This window comes from Xenopus tropicalis, chromosome 2, assembly GCF_000004195.4.
Source record: "Xenopus tropicalis strain Nigerian chromosome 2, UCB_Xtro_10.0, whole genome shotgun sequence".
Classification (NCBI taxonomy): Eukaryota; Metazoa; Chordata; class Amphibia; order Anura; family Pipidae; genus Xenopus; species Xenopus tropicalis.
The window spans coordinates 128518502-128544432 of NC_030678.2; the positions used below are offsets into that span (position 1 = coordinate 128518502).

The window sequence follows — 25931 nt, forward strand, 5'->3', positions numbered from 1 at the left end:
GCCCAAGGAATTTTTTTTTTCATACATTTTTGCTTGGAAAAAAATGTGTTTCCCTGGAAGGAACACATGAAAAAAATCAGCAATATTTTACATTAGTATATTTGCCCCCCTTGCTGAAACTTCATCGTCTCTAGAAAGACTAAGCTACTACATTCATGGGATCTGTTATCCGGAAACCCATTATCCAGAAAGTTCTGAATTACAGAAAGGCTGTCTCCAATAGACTCCATTATAAGGGAATAATTCAGTTTTATAAAATGATTTCCTTTTTCTCTGTAATAGGAAACCAGTACCTTGTATTTGATCCTAACTAAGATATAATTAATCCATATTGGAGGCAAAACAATCCTATTACGTTTAATTAATGTTTAAATAATACTAATATTTAGAAGACATGGTATGGAGATCCAAATTACTGAAAGACCTCTTATCCAGAAAATGCTAGGTCCAGAGCATTCAGGATAGCAGGTCCCATACCTGTAGAACAAAATAGAAAAGGTGAGGCTTTCGTTGTTCAACATCTAAAAGGCAGCAGAATACACTAGAGCTGATAGTAAATATTAAAAAGTCCACAGTTTCTACTTCAAAGAAAAGTATTTAATGTACAGGGAAGAAAAATATTAGGTCAAATTGATAAATGTTATACTTTTACTTACTGACCCATATACAATACCAGCTTTCAGGACATAGTATCACGCTAAAGTAAAGATGGAGACAATTTACGGATCTGCTCATTTCAGAGAAATATAGTGTGTGGCTAAGGTAAAAAAGTTATGCCTACTTCTTTATTTGTCTGATATAGATCATGATATGTATTTCTCAGTAATATATTTAGTTAAGTCAAATTTGTAGTTTAATTATGCTGCATATCTTATACACCCTACCACTAATATTGGCGATGACTTGGAGTGTTTAAATCACTCACCAACAAGCAATAATTTAACGTTAATTATAATTTAATCTTGAGTGGGGTTCAAAATAATGCTGCTTTAGAATATTGTATTCTATGTGCATGCAACTGATATGTATATATATATAAATATACTGTGTGTATATATATATATATATATATATATATATAGTCTTCCAGAAAGCACTCACGGCATAGGTATCTCAGAGTTAAGTTCTTTATTCGGACATAATGTCTACGCGTTTGGATCCCCACGGGATAGAAGGTTAGCTCCTTAGTATAATAGCAATATTCTAGTAATTAGTATGATCCTAGTAAAGGGACCAGTTAGAAACTTAAATAAGGCACTTGGTGCACACAGTAAACCTGTCCAGTTATTTAAGGGGGACAATGGGTTGGTAATGGATGTACAATATGGATTCAGTAATCCGTCTTCATCTTTATGTTCTGACTTGCACTACATTATTTAGAACTGACAATACCCTCACTATCTTAACAATATCAATACTTAATTAAATAGATTATGGGAAAGTAGATTTAGAGAATTTTCTCTACGTACTGTAATGCATGCTTCCCTGTCTTCCTCCCAAGTCAGACTGACAGATGTAAACCTTTTCAGTTGTTTTTTCAGAGCCATACAACAAAAGTCAGGGGATGATGTTTCTCTACTGTAAAATATGTTAGAGTGAATATTTTCATGTGTGTTAGTAAGAAAATACATTTCTCTGTGTGTATGAATATGGAGTCTTACATGGCGGCACATTTTGCTTCTGAATATAATGGAGCTTGAATGCTGTAAGAAGCAGATGCAGTTCCAAGCTGACACGTCCAGATGATCAATTGTCAAGGTTAGAAACTGTTGCCTAGCAAATTTATGGCTGTGACGTCTTTTTGCCACTAATTATGAGTGAGGGAGCAGCGCTGTGCAATTTTTATTCCTTTAGCATGCTAGTGTATATGAAATCCAGATGTGTAATGGTTTTACTCGGTCTCCTTAATAAAATGGGGTTACCTTGAAAATTAAAGTTTAAATTTAATATTATTAAAACAATTTACAACAACATTATTAGTTACTACCAACAGGCATTTTGCAAAACCCACAAAAACAAACAACTACTACAATATATCTGTGTGTAAAGCTGGTGATATAAGGGGCTTGTCGAATGATATGGGAACTTTAACTACACTCATCTTAAATACAAGGTCGTTCTGCTGTTTTACCCTGTGTGTTCAATATATCTGAGAGCAGTAATTGCAATGACGTAAGAATGATTTACTGCTCTGCTTTCTGTGTCTTCAATGCTCTTAAAATCAGGGGTTGTGAATAAGCACTGCAGAAAAGGAATTGAATGTAAATGATTTGACAGATGCAAAGATATTTGACAGGTTAGTTTTATCAGCCTGATGCAAGCTGAGTTGGTGTAATAACTATTTTATTAATTGGATATCACACAACCATCTGTGGCCCATATGCCTCGGAAACCCATAGCCCTTTTGTGATATTGACAAAGTAATAGATTTTTATTATTCCAGGATGTTGCAGCTACATAATAATCTCTGCATTTATTAGGTTTATTGCAAATATAAAGCAAGTTATCACATCAGTAAGGTTATTTCCGCTAAATGCATTATCTGTATGACATAAACGTTATAAGCACAATTATCCCAGAAATCCACATCTGGGAAGCTCAAATGATGCAAGTGATTTTTTTATTGTGTTATTCATTCGCCAGTAAATGTTGTGGGTGTCTTGTGGCATAAGAAGGGAAGAATTATATTTAAAAAAAAAAAAAAGGCAACATCCTATTCATCTGTGTTTTATCAGCTTCATTTGTGATCCTTGAGTTGTATGTATGTATGTATGTATGACCTTGGAAGTTTTTTGGGGTCTATATAATAAAGTTGTTACCAGAAATATATGTCTGATGCTCAGTTTTTTTTCCCTTGGGCAAATGCAGCTATGGGATCTTTAATTAAAAATCTGATATCCAGAAAGCTCTGAACAACAGGATGGCCATCTCCCATAGAAGTCATTTTAGCAGATAATTAGATTTTTTTTTTAATTATTGTCTTGTCCTTTGCCAAGATAAAGCAATACCTTGTACTTTACTAACCAAGCCTTGTTATGTTACAAATAATAGTAATTGCAGTCCAAATATAAATAAATAATGTAAACCACATCTAAATGGTAAAACACAAAATTATGTTGGGAAATGCAAATATTTGCTCCATATTACATTTCCACTTATTAGGCAGTTACTCTAATTGCAAATATTTGATGTATGGTGGCTTTCTTTTGTTACATACACTGCATACTGGTACAAACTTTACAATTTTTTAATTGGCAATTAAGTTTCTAAGTACTAATCTCCCCAAAATGCCTTCCCACCAGCAATAAAGTGAATCACCAGTTGGAAGGCATACGCAGTGCTTAGTTTTCCGAATTCGCACAAAGGTTCCTTCAGGTTACTTCAGAAAATGAAACAATGCGTATGTTTTCACACCAGCAATTCACTTTATTGGGTAAAAACGAATGATGACGACAACGACGACGGCGGCAGCGGCGACGACGATGACGATGACTTATTATTATTATTATTATTATTAATGTATTGATATAGCACTGACATATTCCCTACATTTTTACAGAGAATATACATAAATCTCGCCAGTCCCTGCGCCAGCTACGTTTATAGGAAAATACTAAATACACAAGAAATAATGGGGCTAATTTACTAAAATTGGTGTTTTGTAATACGTGGTTTAAAGTTTGCTGCTCTGTAACATCTTATTTGTTGCTATGAGTAATTGCACCTGGGCAAACATTGTGCCTTTCTGTTATATATATGGGAGATATTGTAGTTGCCAGGGATAGCATAGTTTCCAATAGCAGCCAATCAGAAATTAATTTTGAAGAGTCTGCTGAAAGTTAAAAAAATAAATACCTGATTAGTTGCTACTGGCAGCTGCATTTGTAAAAGTTAGCACGTATGTTAGTAAATAAGCCCTTATCTATGCAGCTTTCTACTTTTGAACTTAAGGAAAACATCTGAGGGACCTTTGCTTTCTGAATAGTCATCAGTATTATTAGTTTCATTCGACATTTCAACACAACCCCACTCTTGTACATAAGGGCTTGCTCATGCGTTTCTTCCTGGGGAAGTTTTAAGTGTTTCACCACAAGGGAACACATGCCTTAACTAAGTGTGTTGCCAAACGCAGGTGGAAGACATCAAACTGCATTCTACCTGCCTTTGGTGCTTGCCGGAACCACACAGAGAGTACAATAAATAGGAAATACAATAGGAAACACAGGGCTGCATTACCACCTGCCCTTCCCCTGTGGTGAATACATGAAAGATCCAGCACAAGGGAACACATAGCAAATGCTGATGTAAAAGAACCCTAAAGCAAATGTTTGCAACAGTCGGTGATTTACCCTTTTTATCAGCTAATGCATGTGCTGATCCCTTCCAAACATACAGTACAAGTGATGAAGATTTCCCCAAGTCTTTCTTTTCCTACCACCTGGTCTGTTTTACACAGAACTTACTGGGCTTTTCACATACTGTAGACTTCTCTCCACCTATGTTTTGTACAGTTACAATGAGAAGATATCAGCACAAAAAAAGCAAAAGCATACATCTTTGTACCAATACCAGTGCGTGTAGCACAAAAGCATAAATGCTTGGAAAAGTTGAGGTATTTTCTCATGTTCCTATATTTTCTGATTTCTTTAGGGAAAATATTCTTATGTCAGTCCTCATTGGCACCATGGTAATAAGGATGGGGGCAAAAAAACCCCACATTTTTTGGGAGATATCACATGTTGAACCTTCCAGTTTTACTACAGGTAGCCCTGTCAGACAGGGGCTATTTCCAAAAATATAATTAAAACAGAGACATTTGCAAGCATTTTATTCTGGATAAAATATGCAAATTTAGGATGTATTGCTTAATCTGTATTTAATTAATGTTACCTTGGAGCTTTAGTGATATGAATGAGATAATTTTGGGAGATGATAATTACAGTATCTTCATCTCTTTTAGAATCCGACACCAGGGACTGGTGGGAAGACTCTATCTCCATGCAGAGTACCCTGCGGTCTCCCCTCTGTAAGTATATTGCAATTTTTTTTCTACAGATGCTATTTATTTAGAAGTCTTTTCAAGATGAACTTCACTTGGCTGGTGGGTTGCCTGTCTTTATTCCTGCGTGGCAGCTAGATAATAGATTTATATTTTCTGCTAACATTTTCATAATAAATATTCTTGTCTTATACATTTTTTCTGCTGTAGTAATCTGTACATAAAATGCATTTTATAATGTTATTTCTGTTGCTAATACGTTTTATAACAAACTCTTGTTGATGAAGGTAAATGTGTGCAAGACATTGGCAAAGAATATTGCACTCTAAAGAAAAACATAGCTTAGGGGGGATGAGGAGGCTGAAATTCAGGATTAAGCATTATTTATAACTTATTCACTCTAGCAAGAAGGGAGAGGTATGGGATGTGCTATGGGCCTCTTGTTTTTGTAAAGATGCAATTTAAGTGTGGGGCGGGATTAGGTGGTGTCTATGGGCTTCCCTCCCACTTGCCCCTCATGAATATTGTGCAGGCAGCACTGTATTCATCTTTGGACACAACTCTGCCAGGCCTTATGGAACTTCTTCAATGTAATGCAGGGCACATAGTGGATTGATGGATTGAACTTTTTCCCCTTCCCTGCTGATAGTAAAGGAGCGCTATTAAAGAAGAAGGAAAGGTTAATAAAGAGTTCTCTGCCTTTAAGTCTCCCCATATTTCTCTCGTTCAGATGATCAGAAGCCAAACAGGAAGAAAAAAATGCTGAGCTCTGTAAAGAAAGTTCCCATAATGCCTCACTCCTGCACCACGACCAAGACCAGTGTACATGCTCAGTTTGTGAGACTATGAGGAAGCTTCCTGCTGATTGGCTCAGATCCACATTCCTAAGGGGGGGAGTGAGTTCTTAGCATTCTTGAGGGAGGGGGGAGCAGGAGAGGGGAGAGAGCTGTGTGTCTCTAGCAGAGGAAAACAGACACAACAAATCTTTTCACAGAGAAATCAGTGCAACGTTTCTGTGAGTGCTTATGGCTGTATTTACATAGACCTTTCTGATAAAGCTTACTTAGTTTTTACCTTTCCTTCTCCTTTAAGTACAAGACTCCTTATAGCTTTGCATGCTCTGTTTCTTGTTATTTAAGCATTGTGACTAGTGTTCCAGACAGAGGTATGCCAAGTCCTACCTAAGTGCAGCCCTATTTGTATGCAGGAGTGTCAGCCACCGCCAGTTCTGCATACATAGATAGACATAAGTCTTTGTGCTCTTAAAAGTGGCAGGTGTAACTGTTGGATAGTGAGGTGTGCTGCTTTGAGCCTATTTTTTGCACCTTGCACACCATTGCAAATGAGTTATCTCTAGCTTTATTAAAATCAAGTACACAGTAATCTCTTACATCAAAGACAAATCAGTAAAAAAAAAAAGCATATGTTTGTTTAAAAAAGAACTATGGGAATTTTTATTGCTATATTTTAAATATTTCTGTAATAAACCGATACCTGTATATTCAATGAATGCCCTTTGAATACCTTTATAAATGGGTATTTAACTTTTTACCTCTAACTGAAGACAAAGGAACAAAGATGTTCTCTTCAGTGACCTGTATATAAAGACACATATGTATGCCAGATAACAGTATTTATATGTATTTAAAGCCAAATATTTAGGTAATAATGCCAATGGGCATTATACACTATACACACACACATACAACTAATACAGAAAATCACCTTTGCAGGCAGCAATGGGACAGGCTACAGTTCTGCCCTGAGTAAAATCATCCTAATAATGCTTTTGTGGTTAAGTACTACAGTTAGGGGCACATTTACTAATCCACGAATCTAAATCCGAATGGGAAAAATTCGGATTGGAAAACGAACATTTTGCGACTTTTTCGTATTTTTGCGATTTTTTCGCCGCCGTCGAGACTTTTTCGTAACCATTACAACTTGCGCGAATTGTTGCGACTTTTTCGTAGCTGTTACGATTTGCTTGTATATTGTCATGTCTTTTTCGTATTGACCGCTCGTAAACGGCGAGCAAACCTTTCAGACTTTGCATGATTTTGGAAGCCTCCCATAGGACTCAATGGCACTCTGCAGCTCCAACCTGGCCCAAGGAAAGTCACGATACTGAAGCTTGAATGAATCCGAAACTTTCGTACTCAGCGCAACGGCTACGAAATAGTCGCAACAATTTACAAAAAAGTCGTAACGGCTACGAAAAAGTCGTGACAATTTACGAAAAAATACTGATCATTACGAAAAAAACGCCTTCGGAGCGTTCGTGGATTAGTAAATGTGCCCCTTAGTCTGCATATTGTGTTGTTGGTACATGCGTTTATATTTTACCACTAAATACTTTAAAGGGGACCTGTTACCCTAAAAAATAATTCCAAACAGGTTCTATCATGTTAGCTGTGCAAAATAAAATTTACTTGCACTATATAAATTATTTAAATCTTGTTTTCTTCAGTGTTGGAATTTACAATCACAGCAAGCAGACAGGCGCCATTTTGTGAACACTGTTATTAAGGGAAGTTTTGTATCAGCAAAATGTGGGACCTGAGGCTCATGCCTATGCACAGGATACACAGTTATAGGCAGCGAGAAGGGAGAGGGAATGAGAGGAGTGCAGCGATATATACTGTAGGAAACACTAAATGGAGAAGGAAAGTAATTGAGGCAGGCAATGTATGACTGTCAGCTTAGCATTTTAAATACATTTTTAACAGGTATGGCATTTTTAATTAAAAAAGAGAGAATTTCAATTTCAAGTTTAATTCGTAAAGGATTTTTATTTCACAGATTTTTATGCGTGGGTAATAGGTCCCCTTTAATGTTAAAATAAAAACTCTGTGATGCCATTTCTGTTTTTTTATTGGGTTTAACTTATTTTAGTTGCTGAGTGAATCTGTCCCGTTTCAGTTCAAATTTTTGAATCTTTGAAAAGATTTGCAAAATGGCAAAAATGTCCCGCACAACATTTTTTTCTGAGGCAGGCAACAATTTTTGTACGTGCGTCAAATTTTTTCACCCATTTCACAAAAAAATTCACCAATGGTGAAATGCAGAACTTCGCCGCAAATCCATGCCTGGCAAATTATTTTGCCTATCACTATTGCTAATACCTACACTAGTTACATTTTTATGAAAATATTCCTTTCCTGGTGATTTAGAACATTTTTCTACCCGAGCTTAGTTTTATTGTGTTTGCTAATGAAAAAAATGTTAATGGATTTCTTGGCTACAGTATGCTGCTTTAATTCTAAGCTACACTACACAGTATTACATATAGTTAATCTGTAGTAAATCAATTTTTGCATGAATTATTTATTTATTGAACACATGCACAAACAGAAATCTGCTTAAAAGACAATATCCATAGTGACATATTTTTTACAAGTTTGCTACTATAGAAGCAGTTCTAGCAACTTTCCTGCTGCTGTATGGTATAGCCAGGTGCCTGACCCAGAAATTATAGGTTGGAAAACTGGCTTTTTAGCTTTTTAAACCTTAATGTTACCTGAATAAAACTAACTAGTGATGGGTGAAATGGCAGGCATGGATTCGCGGCGAATTTCCGCATTTCGCCATTGGCAAATTGTTTCATGAAACGAATAAAAAAATTCACCGCAGAAAGATTTGCTGTGCGTCCAAAAATTGTCACCCGTGTCAAAAGAATAGTCGCGCATCAAAAAAGAATAGTAGCGGGCGACAAAAGAATAGCAGCGACAATTTTTTTTGACGCATGACATTTTTGCCAAAAGATTCGCGAATTTTTCGCAAAGCGAAATGGGACAGATTCGCTTATCACTAAAACTAATCTTTTCTGTTCTGGAGTTTTGTGTTGATGATTATATACAGCACAACTTGCAAGTATATAGGGATAGGGGTTGCACATAAGCAGTAACCTATGGTAACCAATCAAATTGTTGCATTTTGCATTGTTCTAACTGCAGCTGGATGAAAAAAAGGTCATCACTGATTGGTTGCTATGGGTTACTGCCCATGGGCAAATTGGTCTATTGTTGATAAATGAGCCCCAGTATGTCATGGGAAAGCATGAAATTGGCATCTGATCTGAATACTGAACTTGGTCATTTGAAGACAGAGACACGGTGAAAGGCTAAAAAGCAAGCAGTGAGGTGAAGTTCCATTACACTGACCTTTATACTTGGTATACCCTAATGGAAAATACAGTTTTACTGGATTTGCTGTATGGTGCTATTGTTTGAATGGCACACCAAATGCGATAAATGAAAATATTGGGCTATAGCTATTGTTTTTATTATATACTGAGTGAAGTAACTAAAGGTACACTTACAGATAGGTTTAATTGGCGAGTCAGCTATGAAGTTATAGTGATTAATTACATTCTGTGGATAAGTTATACTGGATATGCTGCTTTCCAACACATTTGGTTTCTTCCCCCTTCTTTTGGCTTTTGCCAAGCCTATTGAAGATTTGCTGCCTGGTGGTTTTTAGAAATTGCACATTTTTTGCTGTTGCAAAAATTGGCAATTATAAATTCCAGCCTTAACTCTTGGGGAACTATGAGTTGCATGCACTTAGACAGGCTTAGTATAGAAAAATTATAAACATATATGATATCACCCGTCGAAGCACAAGGATAGCAATTGAATGCTAAACTGGCAGTTTCTGACCTAGCCGGCAATTAATTTGCCCATGTATGCATAGAAAATAATCCATTTACTTAAAAAATAATTTGCCAGTGTACGTTTTGCTATCCATCAAGCAGGCTGAAATATTCAATTGGCCAATCTATACTGGGTCACACATGCAATCCAACAGGACCCTTTATGACCCAATCAGTGGTCAAGTAATTCTGATTATGGGCAATAATTATATTTTGTATATATCCACCTGCAAATTGATTGTTTATTTGGGCATTTTTTTTTTAAATTGCCCATTCATACACTGCTTTGCAGTATCTAGAAGCTCTGAGATGTATTTCTACCTTTGTTCAAACTTGCATTAGAGTATTGTAAGAGTAGAGGTATGGGGTCCATTATCTGGGACCAGGGGTATTTTAGATAAGTGTTTTTATGTTTTTTTCCCTTCATAATTTGGATCACCATTCCCTACCTCCTCTGACAAAGCACCCAATGGCACAATCCGTGCTAGGAAGGAGGAATTTAGGGATCATCAACCTTTTGTTTATTGATTTTTATGCACCCAATAAATGTTTTTATGTGTCAAACTGCCATACTAAAGTACATGGAATACAGGATTGGGGTTCATTAACAGTTCTGTTAATAAGCTGCATAAAGATGAACAACATAATTTAGTTTCAAATAAACAATATTATCTTATTGTTCCTTTGAAGTAATACTAAAAGCACAACTATTAGTGACTTTAGCTTTTACAGTAGACTAGCAGTAATATAAAGGTAAAAAAAAAAAGTTGCATTCATGTACAGCCAATACTAATTTAATTGCCATGGATTGTAAGAGAAGGAAATATATAATAGGGGACACGTGAAGCATATCAAAGGCAGAAATAATTCTTAAGCACAGTGAGTTCATTGGATACACTCAAATAGTACAGGTAGCATACTGTATCTCAGAATAATTCCTGTCTGAGGTTCTGATAAGGAAATCAAAATACTTATAGTTAAATCTAAGGAAATTGACTGCATATTTCTCATGATAATCTAATAGCTTTATAGCTATTCAATTATAATATGTATTTCATTACTATACTTTCATTCTCTAGGTGGTATTGTGCATGAGACTATAATAGACCATAAAAAATGTGAAGGGTAAAACCTTGTAACTTCTTGCTCATGCAGATAATTTAGCTCAACAGCACAAATTATGTTTCAATTGATCCTCAGCCATTTTCTGCACAGTTACTTTGGGTATTTAAACTGATCAAGTAGCCTGCTTGTGTGACTTGCGATAGTAGACGCACTTTGCTATAAAACAGTAAATGCTCTGTTACCATACTGTTTTTTTCTAGCAGCATGTTTTCATTGCTGTATTACCCCAAACACCCTACCTCAGCACATTTGTCCATTCTCCTGACGTTGGTATTTACCAAAAGAGATGCAAACCATAATGCGATTCTTAGGGGATTGTAAATTACTGCACTATTTACATTAGGAATAACATTCCTTGGCTTAATAACAATTTCTGACATTAGCTGTATAATATACTTACCAAGCAGTTGGGAGCTGCTGTCAATTATCAATTGACAATACCGTTATGGGCTTAAATTAGAACAAACTCAGAAATGTGAAGTCTGCAAGCCCTCCAGGTATCATTGAAAAATAATTTAGTGTTAAGACTTATTCTATTTGTCACCTCAGAAGTAAACCACTCCCCTTCCCCTTGAGGAACTGAAGAAGAACTGATCTCTGTTTGTCTTTCAATACCATGACCTATCACAAAGCTCTTCTCTGTAGCAGGATTATCAGTTTATTAACTATTGCTTTTCTTTAGGATAACTTGTAGCAAGTTTATTTCCTCCATCCCTGTAGATGTACTCTTAGCAATCACAGTATAAATATCTGTTCTAGTTCCACATCAGGCAGTCAGCCTTAACATTTATACCACATGTACTGCATACTCCTTACATTTAACTCTTCTCTTAAAATGCTGGTTTTTCTTATAGGGAATCCTATGATAAGTGTCAGACCAATGCCCTAACATGAGCATGTCATAACACTGGAGAGAAGTCTGTGTGGCATTTTATAACTTTATTTTGTAAAATCCAATAGCAGCACAACAGTAACAAAAGGGCAGTTTTGAAGTCCCACAAAAGTCTATACACAGTCCAAAAAAACACAATACAAGATGGCCAAAGCATATCTGAAGAGGTAGCAGTAAAGTGTAGGAATCCCTCTCTTTCTCCCAAAACTGTCCTCCATGTCTCTTCTTGTAGCTCCCCCCCCTCCCAGCTTGTTATAATACAAGTGTATGAAGATGTATTGAAGCATGTGTGTCTGCATCATTTCTGCCTGCTGGCTCAGCCTGCTACAATTCAGGCATGCACAGATATTTTGAAACCTTTGGGGACAATCAGTACTTATCTCATTGTTATTGTCTATACATACCCACCTTGTAAATGAGCCTGAACTCTATTAACTCAGGTTTTAGAAAGGGATCAGATCATTTCCCCCAGTGCTTTTCCCAGATCTATCACACTAAATGCTATAACTTCATGGAACTAACTAAACATAGACTTGAGTAAAAGAAGTTTTGTTAGCTTAAAAAATAGAGCTGCTGTACATTCTCCATTCAAGTCAGTAAATCTGGAAAGTAAGGTGCAGGAATCTATTACTATCAAATAGGGCTGCTCTCTCTGGGAATCTTAAACCATCCATACACATTATTGCCAAAACAAAAAATCAATATTGATTTGTGACTTTTGTTACTTTTGAAACTAAACATTCACATGCGTAAGAAATTATCCTTTGTAACGATTTCTATCGTATGCAGCAATATTTATCTTCTGATGCTGACTATAAGATATAGAAACAATTAAATTATAATTAAGATTCTTTACTGAGATAATTAGATTTTATCAAAATAATTGCTGTAGTTAAAACAACAATCTAAATACAATGTGGAGTAAATTGCTCAGCAAAGTGTAGAATTAAAGTACAGTATGTAGAGGCTACTGTATGTTTTGTATTTTTTGTGTACCGGTATAATGAAATGTTTTTTTTCCCAGCTTTTTATGTTTTTCCTTTTGTTTCATGTTTTGTCCGAAAGCATTTTTGATGTGACAGATGTCAATATAGAGTTATATAAGTAAGTAACAAGGTTGATAACACTCAGTCACAATATTGACTTCAAAGGGCATATTTATGAATTTTCAGATTTATGTTTATAATATTATACCTCCATACTGTATGCCCTGTTTTTGCCATGATTCTGTATAAGCTTAGGTACTCCAGTCAAAACTGTTGTGCATTACTGCAAGCAACATAGATGGAGAGTGTTGCTTGACCCTTGTACTTTGTACCCCTTCCATGGTAGGATGTAAGTTCCAGTGTATTTTTCAACATTTACATCCAATTCACTTTTGGGGTTTAAAGAATAAGTAAGCCTTTTTTTTCCTATCGGTAAAATTGCTCTAAATAGCCTCCAGAATTACCTACCTTTGTCCCTGCAGTCAGTCTGACCTGGCTCCTGAGTTAGAAGTCGAAATCTCCTGCTTGTTTTCCTGTGTTTCCTTGTGCAGCTTGAAGCCCTGCCCCCACTTCCTGTTCAGTTCCCTCATCACTTTGACTACTGTAGTCAAAGTGGAGAGCCTTCTGCACATGGCTTGAGGCAGCAGGAGCCAGTCTTTGCATGAGCAGGTTTTTTCTTTATTAATGAGGGAAATGAACAGAAAGTGGGGGCGGGGCTTTACTTTGCACAAGGAACCAAAGGAAACGAGCAGAAGATTTCAACTTCTAACTCAGAAGCCAGGTCAGACTGAATGCAGGGACAAAGATAGGTAATTCTGGAGGCTGTTTAGAGTAATTTTACTGATCTGAGCTGATAGTTTTGTGTTATGGGTGATGGCTGTAAGGTAGTACTGACTTTATAAATGTGATGAATACTTTATTCTGTATTTATTCTGTACAAATTGTGGACATAAATAAGTTTGTACCAAGCACATATTGTTTTACAAGTTACATTTACAACAAGCACAAATCTTGGGGGCCATGTGATGCAAAAGAAAACGATTGTGTAAATAATATAGTAAGTAAAACAATAATCTTGAAAAACTTGAAAACTTGAAAACAAAAATACTATATAAGTAGTGAATCCAATGGATCAAATAAGTTGTTAATGTTGTACCATACCTTGTGTGAATTTAATTGCTTCCAGTACTTTTTCTGGTTCTTTGTTTATGTTGATTATTTCCAATTATAAAAATGCATTCAAGTGTTTCAAAGAAAAGAATAATAAAAATGTTTGAGGGTTTCACATAAAGGTAAGGACCACAGCAATCAAAACTTCCTAGTCTGCCGCCAAAAGACTTTCATCTCAATATCTTGCAGGTGTACTGACCAGCAGATCAAGATGCACACGTGTCAGCCCTCTAAAACCTGCCAGAGTTTTAATACTTTCTGGGTCAAGAACAAGAAAAACAAGGCTGTTTACTAAAAAGAGCTCCAAGGATAATTAGTAATGGTGGGGTCAGGATCTACCAAAACAGGGGCAAGTGGGCAGAGACACTAAGAAGCTGCAGAAACAGCTATGAAATTAATTGTTGTCTTTCTCTATTATTCTGTAAAAGTGTATTGTATTATTAATACAGATTAAGTAAAATGCCTATAACATTATGTTATGTTGGTGGAACCATCTAATGTTATTAAATGGGCCAAAATATTCAAATTTTGCTACTAAAGTAGTTTAAAAAAATATGCCATTATTAGTGAAGAGAAGGCAAGACAATGGCCACTGAATCTCACAAAATAAACCCATTTTCCTAAGCAAGAAATTAGAAGGTAATTGTTTTAAAAAGAAAGTGTTGCAAAAAAAAGAGAATGCAGCAGTGACCAGAAAATGTTAGATTAAAGGAGAAGGAAGGGTTAAATCACTAGGGGTGCCAAATGTTAGACACTCCCCACTGATCGTAATCACTTACCTTAAACCCCCGGGCGGTGCTTCTGTTTCTGAAGAAAACTGCACCGGCCCGCGGTAAATGCAGGCAACGATCGTCTTCCTTTCTTCTCCTTTTTTTATCAATCCCATGGTCCGTGCATGTGAAGTTGAGTGAAAAATGACAGCTTTTTTGTTGAAGTTGTGCTCTGCACTAAGTGCAACAGAGAGCAGCTCCAGGATGCAGAGTTCAGCCCTGTCCTTGCTTTTCTGATGCTCCCTACCTTGAGTGTCTTGAGTAGTGATGAGCGAATTTTTTCAGCAGGCATGGATTTGCAGTGCATTTCCCGCATTTCACCATTGGCAAATTGTTTAGCGAAAGTTAAACAGCCCTACAGTTTGCAAGGCAACATTAGCATCTACTGTAGCATTTCGGTCTACTACTTTTTTTCACAAGATCAAAATTGCAACTCAAGGATGTATGATTCTGTTTTAAGCACTACATTTGTAAAGGACAGAAGTTTAATAAGAGCACTGACTTGTGCAGATTTCTGACCATAAATAAAATCTTGTGATATCATTAAATGTTAAAATCAATCATTTATTTTCATAGTTAGCACCAGAATAAATTTCTGTTTTACCATCTCGATCACGACAACTTGATGATGGTAGTAAAACAAAGTCAACGTACAACTAGGCTTCAAGGAAAATATTGATGATTTAATGAAACATGGAATGCTGCAGCTTTTGCTTGGGCATAGGTGATTTTAGTGCATATTACTGTGTAGTGCTTAAAAGAGCAATACGGTTTATGAATTTCTTAGGTTGTATGTCATAATTCCATCATTTATTGTCTTTGGAGTTTAGAACTCTTTTAGGGTAATATAATGAAAGTTAGAAAAAAAAATGGCATTTCTCAATATAAACATCTTCACTAGAAATTTTAATTGTTTATAGAGGTATAGGATTTCTTATCTGGAAACCAAAAGCTGCAAATTATGGGAAGGACATATCTCATAGAATGCTTTTTAAACAAATAATTTTAATATTTTAAAATCATTTCCCTTTTCTGTGTAATAATAAAACTGGATCCTAACAAAATTGCATGGATCCCTCCCCCATTGGTGGCAAAACAATCCCATTGGTTTTATGTAATGTTTACATTAATTTTAGCATAATTATGACATGGTGATCCTAATTATGGAAATATCCATTATCCGAAAAAACCCAGGTCTTAAGCATTCTTCATAACAGATCTTTATAGCTGTACTAAATATGTGCAAATAATAAAAAAAAGAAAAAAAATTGGTCACGCTGCATATATACCTGTACATTTCTTTTTACATTTCTCCACTCCTCTCCTTCGCCCACCTCATTTCTCCTTTCTATGCCCATTACTTTACCTTTTTTTTGTTGTGCGTGTTGTGGTCCAGCCACAGTTTTCAGAACAAACTGCTTAGTTGTTATTTACTTGCTTCCTATTCTAGCAAATAGGAAAAGGCTGCCTTTTGCCAAACTGCATTGTCAGTAGAACTCAGGAATGGAAAGGGAATGCCAAGAGGGAAAGTGTTGTTTTGTTTGCCAATGTATCACTGCCCTTAGGTGGTATTTTCCAATCATACTCAACTTTACTCCTTTGTGTTAACCCAGACTTTTTTTGCCTTTGTTCATTGTTACTTAGTGTAGCAAAGAATGAACAAAAGAAAAAACTTAAAAGTATTTTATATACTGTGCACAGTTTTGTTTTTATGTGTAAGCTGCCTTGCCAGTTAATAGTGCTATTTAGCATCTCTTTACAATAAGTTCCCTAGTCTAAGGCTGCTATTTTTCCACAAAAATGGTATAAATACATGCAATTACACATCTGCATGAAACTGGTGTTTTATCTTATTGAAAAGGCATTTGAAAAAATAGCCAAAGTAAGACTACTGGTTATAAATTGCTAAATAGTATTGGGAAAAGGTAATTCCCATCACAGTTTCCTCAACTGTCCAGATCTTACAGCTTGTTTCTCCAAACACATTTCTATGTAGGCTCTTGCATGAAGGCATTTCACTTGCCTAGTAGTTTGCCCCTCTAAGCCAGAACAATGGAACAAGCTGTTTAATAAAAGATGAGTTGCTACTTGACTGTTTTTAGCACTACATCAGTAAGCTGCACTACTAGCACTGATTTGGTTGTTACGTATCGTGATATGTTAGACTTTTCTGAAATCACAAAACATTTTTTTAGACAATAGCAATATTGTATCTTGTGCATGTAGAGTGAATTTGAAATGTTGCTGATATTATGTGGCCTTTTTGTGAAAATTTCTTGCCCTTCTCAAAAGTTGTAGCGTTATCCCATGTTAAGTAACCAAAGGCAAGCGGACCAGAGTTGGACAGCCCAATTGTGACCATTTTTGAAATAAACTTTTTTTGTTGCTTTTAATTCAAAAGAATAACAAACCGAAAAGTAGGAAAAAATACAAATAAAAGATTACAAAGTGGGTAAGCAAAACAAACACCACATTGTAAATATTTTCTTGTATCAATTAAAATTATACCTACAGTATATAACATATAGAGGTTGTTAAAAAGAAATGCAACCAAGATTGCCAAACACAATTGTATTGTATTGTATTTTTTTTTAATATATCACCACTATTGTACATAGTGCTTTACAAGGTGTGAACGCAAACAGGGCTATTGTTATATTAAGTTTTACAGTAACAATAGATAAATCAGTGCTTAAGAGTTAAGAGATTTCAATACACAATTTGGATCAAGTCCCTGCCTCAAGGAGTTTGCAATCTATTGGATCTCTGACAACAGACCAAATAAGCCCATGTACATGTTCTGTTAGATGGATCTTGCACATAACAATATCAGGAGAATCATCTGAGAGCTACTTAAGTGCAATATAATTATGAGCAAGAAACAAAGATTTCCTAATAGACATTAGGAGACGAATTTTGTGAGATATGTTATAACCCTGATGATACCTTACAAAGGGGTATGCCCCTGAAACATTGCTACACTAAGCTCCACTTGCCTTATACTCATTGTGCCAGTCAACTTTTTTCATTTATATGTTATAACCTCCCAGAATATCAGAGAATTTTGATCCCGGATTGTAGTGGCCACAGTGGGCACGCTACAAACTTTAGTCTTAAATGGTAACTTTGTAAGGCAGCTCCACATTAGATGGAAAAACAAAATCGATTTTAGCTTTATACATAACAGGAGTAATGTAGGTTTGATGCAAAATGTGTACAAGAAAAGCGGGGCTTCTAGAGCTTCTTTTATTATTCTTCAGCTGCCAAATCTGGAACACATAGGTACTATTTATTTCTAAATTTACATACAGTTTTGTTATTTATTTTTAAAAAGTGTGGAATATGGTTTAATCTGCATGGCTTGTTAGTGTGGGAGGTCAAAGTTAAAGACAAATATAATGAACGGAGCCCAAGGTTAATTTGTGACATAGAAGGTAGACAATTTAGCCCACTGCATGCCCACCAGTCCTAAAGAGGGCAAATACTGTTGGGACTTATGAAAATAAGTCTGTCTTAACTCTTCTCTAGCATTCACAATAGAAATTCCCATGTTCTCTCAATGCTCTGAAACCAACTTTTGGCAGCTGAGCTTTAATCAAAGTTTGAATGTCACACAAAGTACTTTTCCCATTTATCTAACTGCAGGCATTTGTGTCTAGAAAGAAACCATTATTCACATGGGAATCATGTTATTTTAGTAACTAAATCTTGACTTAAATTGAGATTTGATCCACCACTGATTCAAACATCTTTGCTCTTAAACCCTGAGGAAAGAGCCTTGGCTGTCTTGATTTAAAGATGAATATTCCTACAGTGCTCTATAAAGGCATGAGTGTCAGCAAGTCCTTTTTATCATACAGTACCTCTGCTTTTGTCTCTTCAATAGGTGTTGGTCTAGAAAATGAAAGGAACAATAAACTCTGCATGACTGCCAACATATTATATCCTTGTTAACATTTTTAAACAGACTAGAGGTAATATACAGTACAAAAGTATGCTGGGTGCAAAGGCAGGCTACAGGTAATGATGACAGGTGGTTCAGGGGCCACATGAATCCCCTCTATATTCAGCTCATATTAACCCTCATATTAACCGTCTACCAGCAAATGCCTTTCTTTTATGTCAGATACTGTATTTTATGGTTTATGTTTAGAAATATTTATATGTTTGCATGAAATATCTACGTTGACAAAATTCTTTTAAAGTAATTGCTCAGACGACCCACTATACAGCACATGCAACACACTGCAGTTTTGAACACACAGCAGAAAATTCCAAAGTCCAGTATGGGCCAAAATTAGTCTCCTGCTATAAATCTCGGCTACCATAGGCAACTAATCGCCCGAAAAGTTTTCCACCAGCAATAAAAGGAATCGGTAGTGGAAATGCCTACCCATCTCTTCAGTATGCTGAAGTCATGCAAAGTTGCCTGCAGGAGGAAACTTTTGGCAACTTTAAAAAGCTGGAAAGGTTTTTTTCGGAACAGTAGTCACCCTCTGTAGTAGAGCTTTATTGCAGGTGACTTTTCTACCCATGAGGCATAGCCTAACATTTCTATGGAGACATGGCTATTTACATTTCCTTTTCATATTATATCAAAAATACAGATCCTTAATGGCCGGTCAAAAAGGGCCAAAGTGAATGGAACATGGCCTCCAGATTTAAAGGTCAAATCGAGCACCAAATTCTAAATAAGCCCCACACTTCACACAACAAATTTAAAGACAAAATCACATTTTATTCAAAAGTCCATATTAAAAAAAATATATATATATATACAAACCCCGCAAAATGCCACCTTATGCGTTTTGTACCATACCAGTACTTAGTCATAGGCAGTTGTCACATTTGTGGCATTTTGTGGGGTTTGTATATATATATATTTTTTTTTTTTAATGTCGACTTTTGAATAAAAATGTCATTTTTTCTTTAAATTTGTTGTGTGAAGTGTGGGGCTTATTTAGATTTTGGTATTTACATTTCTTTACATTGGGTTTAGGCAGTTTTTCTTTTCTGCCACATTACCAGTTCACACGTTACTTGCAAAACTATTGAGGACCTTGACCAATTTTTTTGCTTTTATTGAAAAACAAATCCTATATCACCAGGGAAGACACGAGCTGATAGTTGAATTTATAGTTATACTTTGAGGAGGCAAAACTAAATGGACATGAAGGAAATTGCAACTGCTTAGCCATTAAGTCTGTAGGTGGGTGCATGCAAAAACCATAGCACTGTGTAAGTGCTTCCACATACAGATTGTATTCACATACACTCACTGATTTATCTATCTGTTTGCTTTTTACCCTGTATTTACAGGCACAAATGACGTGCTTCCATAAAAAGATTTTAGGCTCAAAAATAAAATACGAGTAGTCCTTCAGAGAAAGAAAAGAAAACAGCTAAATTAGCTTGTGATTTAATAAGATCCTGGGTAATATCTGAGTGTTAGCCCAAAATGATATTCATATCCACTTTCCAGTTGCTGCTAGGAAATTTCTGAATGTCTCGATTTCCAGCATCAATCTCCAGCAAAGCAATGCTCAGAATCTTGATCTGCAAACATGACATGTTGTAATGGAGATTCATTCACCTGCTCCAAAATGTTATCCTTTGTAATTTAAAACCTTTCATTTGTTTTTACTGCCTTGAAATGGATTGTGTGGTACATTATTTGAGTAGGGGATAGACAGAGAAAATAGCTAGACTATCCGATCAGTGAAAATGTTCTTTCATACAGATTTTCATCCTGTTGTGTCAGAGATGGGTAAATACACTTCTCAGACAGAGACTAGTGTGGAGAATTTAAAAAGATGGACAGTCAAAGGCATAAGAATGACTGAACTGTGTCATATTCCCTCAAAGCAGCTTTACATTTCTTCTGATTTCATAAACAATACCTTGGAATCGGGTCGGTCAAAGATGCATTAAGATTGAAGTTGAGCCTGTAATTGAAAGTGAGTGATTTCAGTGTTTGAACTTTAGAAAGCAGATTAGATCTTCAATGAGCAAGGCTTGACTTCCAATCTAGTATCCAGCCCTCTCTACACCTTCACATTTTCCCTCGGCACTCAGTTGTAGAACATCTATTTTAGTTCATCTGTTACAGCACAGTTAAAAGGAACCTGCTGTGTAACTTCCGTACCGAGTGTCGTTGTTCAGACTTTAATTGGTTTACCTAGAATAGCGGTTAATGATGGCAATATTTTTTATATGATGCTGCTGAAGAAAAACAGTAGATGGTATCATGGTTAAAATTATTGCTCTGTGTCCTTAAAGGCATTGACAGTTCAAAGTATCTACAGCATGCCAATATTTTTTTTTTCCATTTACTTTTATTTAGTATGATGTTAAACAAAACAAAACTGGCTCATTGAAGTCTGGCTAAGCTTGTTTTTAGCTAAGTAGCAGAGGTTAATCAGATAGTACAAAATGTTGATCGTAAGTCTAGGTAATTAAAGCAGCTTAAGTTTAGGTGACAGAGGGCAGAGAGAGATTTCTTGAAAATATATTTAAAGTCAAAAGATCTTTGCTGGGATATTGCTGAGGTTGTTGATACAATGTCCCTCTAATTATTGAAAGCAGATATAGGCTATGACCTTTAAAATGTAGTCTTTTAATATAAACAGAATTTGACTGCAGATCGGTTACACTTGGAATATATTGTCTAAAAATTCCTTTGCTTATTGCAACATCTTGGACTAATTTAATTGCTGATCGTTTTTTTTTTATACATGGATTTTAATAAGTATTCCTCCGGAGTCCTTGCATTCTTAGTACCCTGAGCAGTATTGTGTGGTTTTTTTAAACAAAATGAGGAAAAATTTCCTCCTAAGCCATCTGCAAATCATAAGTGAAATATAATATAAATGTTTGGGGCAGGAAGGCTTATGCTTGTATTGGTAACTATACATACTGTACAATATTGTATTTCATTGTTATATTTTCTATAATATGTTACCCTGTCACCTTCTATGCAAGATTTTAGCAATGGGCCAAAGGAACCTGTAGCAATAGATTGGGTTTCTTGGGTGTGTCTGCATGCAAAGCTAGAAGGCACTATGGGTTATTTACAACCCCAAGCCAAGTTCAGGGATCACAAATTTTCCCACATGCAATTGTGCCATGCATCATCCTTTACTTATGTCAGTACACACTCCTTGCACATCTGACTGGCACTACTGCCTGCCTCTTGTTCTGAATCAAGTTCTGCTGCACCTATTGAAACAGGGGAACCCTGGAGCTACCAGCACCTCCCAAACCAGGCAGTGGCTCTAGGGTTGCTACAGTGGTCTGTGTCAAGAGCCGGGCACAGATGCACCAAAAGAGCAGGCCACACGTCATTCTCACACCGAACACTGGAAGACAGCAACCAGATTTGGGGAATTTTCATTTGATAAGTGGTCTAGAAATCTATTTTTATGTACTTAATAAGTTTCTGAAAGGAAGAAGGTTACTAAGGAGGCATACGCCAATAGCCCCCCCAGATTTAAAACAATGCAAACATTTTTATTGTACAATTAACATTCGGTGACTACATTTGAAGCAGTTCTCTAGTTGCCACAGCCAGCGTCAGGTCCAAATTTGTGGTGAGACCACAAAGGCCCGGGCCTAGGGCCCATGCCGGCAGAAATTTAGGGGCGGCATGCCACCCTGTCGCACCAGAAAATTGTGGCCGCATACGGAGCAATGGGGAGAGGACGCGCATAAACTTTAGCATGTCCTCTCCCCAATGCTCCGTATAAGTTGTGATGCGCATGCGTGGGAAGGGGGGGTGCGAGCATGCGAGATCGAGGTGGGCAGGTGGCCATAGAGGGCGGCCTTGGGGCGCCCCTATCACAAATCCGGCTGTGGCCAGCACAATTGGAAGTAACAGGCTCTTTACATTGTACTGAAGCAGTGCAGCAGAGGTACAGCTCCCAAATGAAAGCCCCTATGCATTGCCAAAAAGATATCCCCTGGGCCTCCTTTACCAAAATATGCACAGTTATATAAAAAATTTATACTGTACTTGCTTTAAACATGCCTGGTTTGATCTTTCCATGTTTATGTTTCAAGACAGAATTTGACCCGCTGCAACACCTGTACCTGCATGTCAGCACCTTAGATACTGTGTGCCCTGGCACATAATGGGTTTAATTACATTATTCAATTTAAAGCAACAAAAATATTTACTAGCAATAAACATACTGGTTTTGCACATTTTTGGCAAAAGTATTATTTATAATTATTAAAATGAAAAATGTGGCTGGGGAAATGTGTTATTTCACATGGATATTTTGTAATTTGAACATTAATTATAAACCTAAATGGATTAGTCCAGTGGGGATTTGACAGACATACTAATTTATGATTAAAAATGTTCTCTCCAGAAAGTACAGGGAAGCAGAATGTTTTAGTGCTTCAATCTATTTATACTTTATTTGTCATACCATTTAATTTAATAGGTCCTTCAGCATTCCAACATACCTTAAATTACTGTATGTATTTAAATTACAAAAGACCTTGGTTTGAGAACAGTATACTTCAGTAGAATTCACTGTAAAATATTTATTGGGTTATGTATAAAAAGTCACTAAGTTTTCCCAGGAGCAGTAATGTTTAGCAACCAATCAGCAGGAAACATTTACTGGTCACCTGTATAAATACAACATATTACTGGTTGCAATAAGTTACCTGTTTAACAGCAGACATTTTATTGGTTCCTATGGGATACTGCTCCCGGGCAAACTTAATGAACTTTTATTACATATGGGGAGTAGAGTGGGCCCTAGTAATAAATGTATTTGTGTCTATTACATGAGTTCATGTAGGAAAAATGTGTTTCTTGACAGTCCTGCAAATTCATAGTTTGTTTTCAAATTAAGCTGTTTCAGACTGAGGAATGCAGATGAAATCAGGGAATTATATACAGGTATGGGACCCATTATCCAGAATGCTCAGGACCTGGGGTTTTGTGGATAAGGGGTCTTTCCATATTTTGGATCTCCTACCTTAAGTAACTAAAAAAATTATTTAAACAGTAATTAAACCCAATAGGATTGTTTTGGCTCCAATAAGGATTAATTATATCTTAGTCTAAAGGAGATGGCCTTTCCGTAATTCTCAACTTTCTGGATAATAGGTTTCCAGATAAGGGGTCCACTACCTGTACAGTAATAACTTTCAGATGGATACTGCTTACGTAACTAGAACCTAAATCATACATAAGGCTACCTCATGCCTGAGGCTTTTTTTATTTTGCTTGGTCAGCTTGGTCCAACTTGCATGTTGTACTCTTGACTGGTAATTTTGCTCTGCATCTACCATATGTGTCTTTATACATAGCAATCGGATTGCTGACAAACCTATTCTGTATTTTTACATTTAAGTTTACACAGCACACACTTCACAATGACTAAAAGTGTCTAAAACAATATTTTTTTTGCTGTGGTGTTTTACAGCAGTCTGTTCAGGGCATCTACAGTATAACTTCCCAAGCAAGACCATCCGTAGCAGCATAGGGAGTGAAACAGAGCCATTCCACTCATATTGAAATCTATTTGACATTCTCAGGTGTGTCTGGTGTTCATCTCGGTTCATGCAGAGCATCAAATGACAAAATCTTTGTTGCAGAACTTTGCTGCACACAGCTGTGGAATTCAGAATTCTAGAAATCTCCTTGTTGTAACTTCAGAAATTTAGCCTCCAGCAGCCTCTATGAGTATGCTGAATCTATTCTCTACTGGAGCAGTTTCGTTAAAGAATAACTGTTTTCTAAGTTATGAAGCAACATTACCCTACGGTTACTCACTACTTTATGTTTACAGAAGTCTAAGTTAACTGTTTGCTGATGGACATTTACAAAGATACTTTGTTAATTACAGGGCATAATTTGTGATTTGTAATCATTTCCATTGATGTATTTGTTTAGTAATTCATAGCTTTTATTATATGTATATAAAATAGAATTGCACAACTTCATTGTGATCACAGAATCACTTTTAATACATACCATTAATCTGTTTGTTTGTTTGTTGTGTTATGTTTGTTATAAAGGAAGGGTGCGCAAAACTTTGCAAACTTTTTTTAAAGCAAACCTCTCTTTTTACACCAGAATTTTACGATTAGCTACACATGCAAATAAGCATAATAATAGGTCTTTATAAACATATGGATTCTTGACTGAGCAGTATGGCATTAATCTGTACATTTTAATGTATTGCAATGTTGTTGGTTTTTTTTTACACAGCTGTATAATATAAATATGTCCTTAAAGGTTCACTTAGCCTTCAATTTTAAATGCTAACAAAATTATATTAGTAATTAGTAGTGATGAGTGAATCTACCTCGTTTGGGCAGAAAAATTTGCGAAACGGCGAAAAATCAGCGCAATGCACTTGTCGTGCAATTTTTTTGTCTCCCACGTCTTTTTGTTGTTGCCCATGTCTTTTTTGTGTCTGCATCTTTTTTTCGTCTCGTGTCTTTTTTTTTTATGCGCCCGTTTTGACACGACTGTAACTTTTTTTGATGCGACCATGACTTTTTTGAGGCGCGATTAATTTTTCCACTGCAAATTTTTATGCAAGTTTTGCAAAACAATTGGTCAAGTGGTGAAATGTGGAAATTCACTGCAAATCTATGCCTACCGAAAAAAAATTGCTTATTAATTAGATTACCTGTAGTTTTTCCTTTATTTTTAATTTTTTTTATTTATTTCCAATTTTTGGTAGGTCTTTTGTGGGCAGTTTATTATATTTATGGGGAGAACGTAATAAATCTCGTAAATGGAAAAAAATAAATATATTGTTATTGGACAGTTATGGCATTGTGAACATTTTAGGTATTCTTGAAGGTTGCGTAATCTTTTGGACAAATGTAACAACTTTTTCTTTTTTAAAAAAGTTTTATTACACACACTGCTCACTGTCGGACGTGGTTGCTAAACCGTTTCCAAGTCAATATTAAATTCACACAAAGACACATTTGGTCGCACAGAGGCATACATTTTTTGCATTGCAAAGAACTTTCTATTACCAAATTTTATTACATTCCCCCCTTATTGTCTTAAGCTGGCTATACAAGGGCCAATTAAAACTGCCAATTTGGCCTCTCCAGATTGAGTTGGCAGCTTATTAGCCCATGTATGGGGGTGTCTCCTGACAAGCTAACCAACAAATATCTGGCAGGTTTGAATATCACATCAGATGAGGAACACATCAGCAGGTTTAATGTCCCTGTAGCTCTATGTTATGATCTAATCTGCTGGTAACCAATACAATGCAATTTAGAAAAGTATTTTGTTTTATAGAAAGCTTTTTAAATGCAATGGTTGCATAGTTTTTTTTTTTTTAAA

At 36.0% G+C, this 25931-nt stretch overlaps 1 protein-coding gene across 2 annotated transcripts in view; it reads left to right on the top strand.

Annotated features, from left to right (window-relative positions):
- The window catches only part of pcdh9 (protocadherin 9), a 1048626-nt gene that overhangs the window by 460722 nt on the left and 561973 nt on the right, over positions 1 to 25931 (top strand). For both annotated transcript variants that reach the window (XM_031897111.1, XM_031897110.1), the window contains exon 3: positions 4961 to 5026. In XM_031897111.1, coding sequence (XP_031752971.1) covers positions 4961 to 5026 — 66 coding nt within the window. The remainder of the gene's footprint in view (positions 1 to 4960; positions 5027 to 25931) is intronic.